The 8,917-nt window shown below is 33.0% G+C and overlaps 1 protein-coding gene across 1 annotated transcript in view; it reads left to right on the forward strand.

Annotated features, from left to right (window-relative positions):
• The window catches only part of LOC117124077 (purine nucleoside phosphorylase-like), a 10,756-nt gene extending 2,548 nt beyond the window's left edge, over positions 1–8,208 (forward strand). The window contains exons 2-6 of the mRNA XM_033270208.1: positions 414–583; positions 3,718–3,821; positions 4,098–4,273; positions 5,635–5,825; positions 6,288–8,208. Of these exons, the coding sequence (XP_033126099.1) occupies positions 414–583; positions 3,718–3,821; positions 4,098–4,273; positions 5,635–5,825; positions 6,288–6,490 (844 nt within the window). The 3' untranslated portion in view covers positions 6,491–8,208. The remainder of the gene's footprint in view (positions 1–413; positions 584–3,717; positions 3,822–4,097; positions 4,274–5,634; positions 5,826–6,287) is intronic.
• The last annotated feature ends 709 nt before the right edge of the window (positions 8,209–8,917 follow it).

Below are 8,917 nucleotides of genomic sequence, written 5' to 3' on the forward strand. Positions count from 1 at the left end.
GGAGCTCATGCTTGTCAGACAGGAGGGCAATTTTCCATCTGACTCCCCCACACCTGTGTTTCAACCATGTGCATGTAAACACAGCCACCAGGGCATAGATTGTCCTTGCAGCGAACTGAAGGACAAGCAAAATCCTTTTAAAAATATATTTAGATATAACATAAATCATCACACACACACAAGTCACATTATATATTTGCCCCAGTCAAACTGCAAACAGCTTTTTGTGTATACAGTAGTGTTGCAGATGTCCAAGTTCAGGCATTTACTGTAGCATGTTGTTTCATCATCGTGGAATTTATTACAAGGCCTTAATATTTCTCCTTAAAAGTACAAACTGTGAAAGTTGACTCAAATAATTTGTTTTTTATTATTTTGGTTATTGTATTCACAATTAAATTTTTGAATTACAGATACAGCTATGACAGCATTGAATCCATGGCGAACCTCATCAGAGGAAAGATTAATATCAAGCCTGTCATTGGAATCATCTGTGGGACTGGGCTGGCGGGGCTAGGCGATCGAGTTGAACACAAGGAGGTGTTTTCCTATGAAGATATACCTGATTTTCCTGTCAGCACAGGTAAACATACATAGTTCAATTTGCATTGTGGTACATTGGTTAATTACTCGGTAATGAAGTGTTTTCATATGATACCATGACGTAATGCACGTACTCTAACAATTTTTTTTCTCCTTAAGGTAATATATTATTCATCAAAGTGCTAATCCTAGATAAATTGTATCCTAATAATTGTTCAACTTCCGTGATAAAGTTCAAGTATGTTTGTTGTACTTGGTAATAAACAACTTCATCATACTCAACTTGTTTTGTAGCGAGGTAATCATCAGAGATTCTTATCTTGTCTATGACAAGATATTTCCACTAAATATAAACAAAGTAACCCCTCCCCGTCCCATGCCTTAGTCCAACATCAAACCATTCTTATTGGTAACTCTCACTGTCTTTTTTTTGCCTTGAGAATACCTGCTGTACCTCAATTTAATTTTTCATTCATTTGCAATATAAAACACAAAGAAATGGATGATTGTTGTATCAATATATTTGTACTGTACTATAATGATGGACTGTGAGTTGTGGAGTTAAATGTTCATGTGTTGTACACAGTTTACTGACATTGATATCATTTTAGAAATATCTTTATACTTGAATATTTTACTTTAATCTTTTAGTTTATTCTCATTTTAATGCTGTTTTTTAATACTGTGCTTAATCATTTCCTATCATAGTTTATATACTATCTGTATTACACTACAGTCATTCTTGATGAACCAATCAAATCCCATGTTAAATCATAGCCAGGAAATCCAACCTGAGCACAAGTGCTCTCAAGTTCACTACAAATATTGACTTTAATTTGTATGGCTCTTTAGGAAGGGGCCAGTATTGGGGACTATTATAAACAACCAGAAATACCAGGGTGTGGTTGGTACACTTCTTGATTTCTTTCAACTGTATACTGTACATTGTACTGACAGGATGTTCTGGAATGAATACACAGTGTGTACAGTATTAAAATATAGAAGTAGTATATAGAAAAGTGAAAGTTAATGAAATATTCTAAATATTTATATGCTATAATTTGAAACGTCTTACAGGGGTTGTCCAAAATTTTCAACATTTTAATTACAAAACATACTCTTTTCTGTGACCCCCTCCCCCTGAAAGAGTATGCAAAAAACAATGTTTTGTGCCATTTTGAAATAAACATTTTATCTTTTTCATAAAAGAGTACTTATGCCTACACTTTCAAACCCTTATGTTAATGATTCACAAACAACAAGTGAGATTTTACTGTAGTATGTTTTCTGTACAGTATATAATACAGTTTGCAAATATGTAGATACTGTACAGTATTTTATACTTATAATCCTTTTATTATCAGTCAGTATGTGGTGTGTGTGATAGATTTAAGAGGATAATTAAGGGGAGCAAAACCATCGTTGGGTTTTAGAATTAATGTAAAAAGATAGACAGAATGCTGCATGTCAGGCTAAGGTGAAAAACCCTCTTTGTAGTCTGAGTCAGGTAATCTTTATTTTCACACAAAATCAAAATGTCAGTAAAGAGAACATACAATGTTTATAAGTGTGAAATGGGGAGCTGCAACACTGACAGGAATTGAACCCAGGACCCTGGGATTGGAAGGCAAGCATCCTAACCACCAAGCTATTCAACTCCACCTCTTCAGGTTGTTCATGAAATTATTGTTTTGGCTCGATGAGGGGACAGGGGCCTATGTTTGTCTGATGATCCGGGGCCTTTATCCCCCTCCCTCCTTCCCTGACTTCTTACTGGTATTAAATTTTGTGGTGTACAACTAGTACAGTATCTACATTTTCCCCATACTCCATATAGTGATGTCTGGGACATGATGGATGGCAGTACTGACCTATAGATTAAACAAATAGAAACAGACATGAATGGATGCAAGACATTACAATCTGGTGACCCAAGAATGACTTCTGTCAGATAAATTATCGGCTGAGCATGGGTCTTGTCACCATAAGGAAGCATTATTATTATTAGAGTGTTACAATTTTTGGCATAGGGCCATATTGATTGTACATTTAGAGCTGACTTACTGTAAGCGATGCCCAAATGTATTTTACTTTATAGGCTCCTATATTATTGTTTAGTTTCCTTTGTTGTTTGCTTTTTTAACTAAATTATATTTTTCATATTCCAATTTTCAATTTGTTTTATAATAGTAATTGCTTAACACTGAATTATTATACCTGTACATCAAATTGCCTTGCTTTTTAAAATGAAAGTTTGGATTTATATGATTTTGTAATTGTTAATGTTCATGTCATCAATTTAATATCATTCTATTAATTACTTCATCTGTTATGCTTTGCTTTCCAATAAATTTTACTTATATTATTTTTTAATTTAATTATTGTCTGTATATGTATGTTCAAAAATTCTAAGACCATACTAACAAGCCTGAGATCCAGAGTGTTATTCACATAGTTAATCCAGCCAACTTACTGTAGGTTATATAGTCTCAAATATTTGTTAAATTTCCTTATAATTGTATTGTATCAACTTGTTTATGTTATTGGCTGAATAAAAAATGAATGAATAAATGAAGCCACATCGCACTATACAGCATAGCAAAATGCGCAGAATAGAATACTATAATTTTACTATGGTGGATTAGTGTTTAATTTTTTCTTGCATGATATCCTCCTAGTTTGAGAGTATGATACTTTAAAATGCATACAATAACCAACATTTTATACGGAGCTAATTCATCATGGGAAGTTATATATTGATTTGAAAACCTATCAATTCAAAATTAATTTCCTTGATGCATCTTTTTGTCTAACATCTTGGCATCACATGATTGTAGAGACATGACAACTTAGAAATATCTTTACAATCGACTTCTCACATGCTTATTAACCCATGGTACCCTGTCTGTCCGCAAGATCAGGCTATGACGCACTTCAAGTGTGAAAGGTTACCGGTCTGTAATGATCAGTATGTTTACATTATGCCTGTCTTCATTTTCTGGTATGCTACATATTTTTTGAACATATTATCTTGGGTCCTGTAAAATGTCATTTGGGTATTGTGACAAGATTGGCTGAGATCATATTGTTATTGTGTTATTGATGATAATGGCAATGATAATGATGATGATGATGAGGAAAATTACTAAAATTTGACTATTTTTCTCATTTCAGTTAAAGGACATAAGAGTAAGTTTGTGTTTGGATATATTGAGGGAAAGCCGGTGATGTGTATGCTTGGAAGATTCCATTTTTATGAGGGGTATTCCTTATCAGAGGTAAGTGATACCAACCAGGTGTTTATACTGTAGTTCACTAATATTATCAGTACTTAATATATGAGGTTGGTTCCTTGTTTTGTCTTTCTATTCTATATGTTTGTAATGTATACTTTTATTCATTCTGTTAGTGTCAGTAGCTTTTGTAATTGTTTGTCTGTTCATTTACCTTGCATGTTCCCATTATACGATCACAACCTAGGTTTTTTATGTTTTCCTTTGTTTTGTTTTCAAATAAAGTGATTTTATATATAGGCAAATTTTCCTCTTTTCCAGCTGACAGTGTCTATACGAGTTATGAGTCTACTCGGCGTCAAGACGTTGTTTGTAACAAATGCCTCAGGAGGTGTCAACAGAGACTACAAAGTCGGGGACATGATGATCATTAAGGACCACATCAATATGCCGGGACTTGCTGGCAATAATCCACTAACAGGACCAAATGAGGAAAGGTACAGAAGAACAATATCAAACTCTCATGCATCAACAAATAGTGGAGCTGTAGCTTTATCGTTAAGATACTTGCATTCCAATCCACGGTGCTGTTTTCAATTTCTGTCAGTGATCAGGATTTTTTTCTCACAATTGAAACAACTCCATATACTAGGCCTCGTAAGACTCAGAAATACCCGGTTGGTGGTGTGATCCATAAGGCGCTATATAAATACGTTTTGTTATTATTACTGTATTATTATTATTATTATTATTATTATTATTATTATTATTATTATTTTTATTATTTTTATTTTTATTATTTTTATTATTATTATTATTTTTTCCGCCAGGAGATATATGTTTTCAGGTGTGTAAGTTTGTGTGTGTGTGTGTGTAATGTTTTGGTGTTTCTACTTTCTACTGAGTGCATTTATTTTATAGAAAGAGTTTGGCGGTGGGTGGAGATATGCTCTCTACTGAGTGCTCTTGTTGTTGTTGTTATAATAATTATGAGTTTATGTAGAGCATCATGTGTAGGCTTGTGTATTGAGATTGCCTTTTATTATATGGTACTTATATAGTAATTATGTTGTATTATATTTTATATGTGATTTATGTATGTATATTATAATAATACTGTAGGACAACAACATGACTGGTAACTAATATAATCCCAGTTTATTATCTGAGCTGTGACCTGAATTCCTTGTAGTGTGGTGAGGCTGATGTGTGGTCCGTGAACCTGCATGATGTGGTGAAATCCTGACCTCTCCTGCTGGGTAGTTACAACTCATATCCATGCCGCTTTGACAATGGCTTAATCAAAAACATTTTTTTATGGTTACCTTAATAAAACTCTCATTTCACTTACTCTGTATTGAGTATAGAATGAATGTGGAGTACCCTAATGCTTGTTATTTCTATGGTACTATAATTAACAAGCTGAATATTATAATCCAAATTACACATCTGTTGAAAATCAGTAGTTATTGATTTCCTAGAAATATTGAAAGGTAACATCTGGTTTCTTTTGTGTGCAATATGGCGGGGAAATACAGTAATTCAATTTTTTTTGTCCCATTTGCATCCAACGTTTTGGTATACTGTATGCACTTTCCAGGTTGAAAATAAAAGAATGTGATGATGCCTGTAACAGTTTAACCTCATTATGAGACTCAGTTTAAATTGTTTTAGAATTTAGAATTATTTAATAATAATAGCACATTAATACTCATTGTTTTTGCTTTATTTGTATTGAGTAGAAAATAAGAATACCTTTAAGGTACAGCTAGAATTTGTATGGGTATCTATCACTGCCATCTCCAGAATGTGTACAAGTATATAAATACATTGTCACCTTTGTTTTTTATGTGTGAAGATTTGGAACAAGATTTCCAGCAATTTCAAACGCATACGACCATGATCTCAGGAGGTTAGCCCATGAGGTGGCAACAGATCTCGGCTATGCATCATTTTTACGTGAGGGTGTATACTGCATGGTAGCCGGACCTTCATTTGAATCCCCTGCTGAAATCCGCTTCATAAACTGTGTTGGAGGGGATGTAGTCGGTAAGGAAAAGTTGATTACTTATAGAATTTTAAGTATTTTTGTTTTTACAGTTTCTTGAAAGGTACTAACCAGAATAAGGTTGTTGTTATGTTTTTAATAAACTAATTGAAATACTCTTTTTAGATTCTTTTTGTGACTCTTGGACAGGTTTCACTCTTAGTTTCCTTTGGTAAAATAGCTAATAGATATATAGCAGGGGCAGATCCAGAGATGTCCAAAAGCGGGGGCTGAAATTTGGGCCGATCGAGACAACACTGAAATAGGAGGTCCGGGGGCATGCCCCTGCGAAATTTCTGTGCTTTAGACACCCGAAAATAATATTTGACGCGTTCAGGCCTATCGTTTTTTCTTTTTCTTTCTTTTTTTCTTTCCCCCCTGCACCCCGCCCCCTAAATCCGCCCCTGTATAGAATATATATTATTGGTAAATTTTGTATTGTATTGGCTTCTCCATTTTTTCAGGTATGAGCACCTGTCCGGAGGTGATTGTTGCCAGGCATTGCGGTTTGAGAGTGTTTGGTCTTTCACTTATCACCAACAAATGTATAATGTTCGGCGAAGAAACTGAAGACGAAGCAAACCATGAGGAAGTATTGCAGATAGGAGCCAAGCGCAACACAGACATCCAAGCACTATTTGAGAAATTAATTTCAAAAATGGATTAGGAAAGGAATCTTCTTAAATGTTAGTCAGCTGTATCCATATGCTCAATGTTTTATTAAAGTATTTATTTTGGTGCCTTATATGTAAATATGTATAAGGATATACTGTTTGTGGTGAACTAACAGGAAAATTAAAATTAATACCTAGTATATTTAAATAAGTTATATTTTCATTGTTCCCTTGCCAAAAGATGCATAATAATACTGTTTTTTAAATTTAAGCATCTGTACCAAAATGTATTTGGGCATCTGTTATTTTTTTGTATAGATGCCTAAATTTAATTTTTAAGATTTCCATATTTAAACAATTTTGTATTGAATGAAACTGAATTAATATTACCTTAACTTAACCTTTGGCCACAGCCGAGATGGAGTTCACATGTCTACTCCAGGTGGTATGCTAAGATATTCTAGGAGTAAGTTGGTGTCCCTTGGTAAGAGGACAACTACCAGGTCTGAATTGCAAGCTAGTAATTTATTTGATCCTTTTATAAATATACATTTCTTGATATAATATAATGTATTTCTGCTATTTCTCATTGTTTTTGTCATTCTTGTTATTGTTATTATTATTGTTATCATCATCATCACCATCATCATTACGCCATGTAATAGTACAGTGTGCGTTTAATAACATTACTGTATTTAAAAATTTCATTATTTATTTTGGTAATAATTATTTAAATTTTCCTGACATACAAATACTCGTAAAAGACTTCTTATGAATATTTATAGAAACAGAATTCATGTTTGGGTGCAATATATCTGGGTTTTTGTTGTAACAGTAAAATATTTCTTGAAAGTTTGCATGGCAAGAATCAATATCAAAATCATTAATCTTTAACTAAAGTTTAATGATTTTATTATAAGCTTACTTTTATTTTATGATTTTTAAATTGGTGTGATAATTTGGTGTAAGTTTCTAATAAAATGTATCATTATGTGCACTAATAGAATTGACTTTACTTGACATTATACAAACCTGAACATCAGTGTAACATACAGCACAATTATTTAGACCTATATATGGTCTTTAAGTTACAAAAAAAGCACAAAAAAAACCCAACAAAACAAATACAAAATTCACTAAAGAAAGTTAACAATGTGATATTTATATTTTGTACAAGAATTGTACCTGAAAAAAACTGCTTATTCCCCAGATTCGGTGTACCTTTCATTATTTAGGTAATAAAAAATATATACTGTACTGTATATATCATTTTTTTCCTGGGTATAATATTTATTTAATTATATTTATATTAAGTATTCACAAAGCATTGTTTACCATCAGAATGTCTTCATACAGGAAACATGTGGGCAAAGTGTGGCTTGTGAGCCACATGCACGCTAATAGAAATTTCCTAAGACCCACAATAATATAATAAAAACAATTTAAAAATTATCTATTTATCATATTGAGACCATCTTAGGCATATTGAGACAACAACTGCGCATACTTATATGGGGAGCAACACTGCCTCGATTGGAAAATTGGTATACGGATTCTGCTCTAAATTCTTCTGGGAATTAATGTGGATTTTTTTTATTTTGTGGTGAAATTGACACTGCGCCTTGAGCACCATTGGTGGAGGTATGCCCATTATAAATCTTTATTATTATAATGCACGTTATAAGTCAGTCAATCGATTGATTGATTGATAAAGTCTGCTTCTTGTGCAGGCCTGATATCAATCATCTGTAAAAAAAAAACAAAAAAAAAACTGAACATAAAGTGGTATAAAAGCAGGGCATGAATATTTTTACAACCACATTAGAAACGAAAGTTTCTCCATAAATCGTTTTAGTTTACCCCTCAGTGTTAAATCAAAGATTTGCTCTGGCCATCCGACCCTATTTTATGCTCACCTCTCATCTACTGTAAGACAATGGAGAGACAATGTGGTTGAGTTTGATCTTTACTTATTTAATTTTATGTCATTAGGAAAAGTCCAACTGGATCAAAGTGAATAGAGATGAGTATTTCTACTATATTCTTTATTTTCGAGGCAGAATTTATAGCTCACAAGAACATAAGCATGTGATGTCATCACAGTTCATGTTATAACTACTTGTTTTTGCAGTGCTGTATTTTGTAACAATCTATCATGCGTGGTTGTAAGTGAAATAGTTGCTCCTTTAGCAGAGGAGCAAAACATATATATATATATATATCTGTCTCTTATACACATCTTTGTTGGTATATATATATCATGATAAAATTTACTATTTTAACAAGACAAGTCATTATCAAAGGTGGATTTTAATTGAGAAACACGAGTGCACTTGTTGGGATTCTGTTACACTGTTATTAAATGCCGGTATTTAGGGGAAAATTGATTCGCTGTGAATTTATTACGCAGTTGTCTACCGCCCTCTAGGGCAAACGTGTTACTTAAAAGACTTGCTACAGGCAGAGAACATGTTTGCTAT

Source organism: Anneissia japonica, unplaced genomic scaffold (genome assembly GCF_011630105.1).
Source record: "Anneissia japonica isolate Jap-2015-1 unplaced genomic scaffold, ASM1163010v1 scaffold522_len1101056_cov227, whole genome shotgun sequence".
Lineage (NCBI taxonomy): Eukaryota > Metazoa > Echinodermata > Crinoidea > Comatulida > Comatulidae > Anneissia > Anneissia japonica.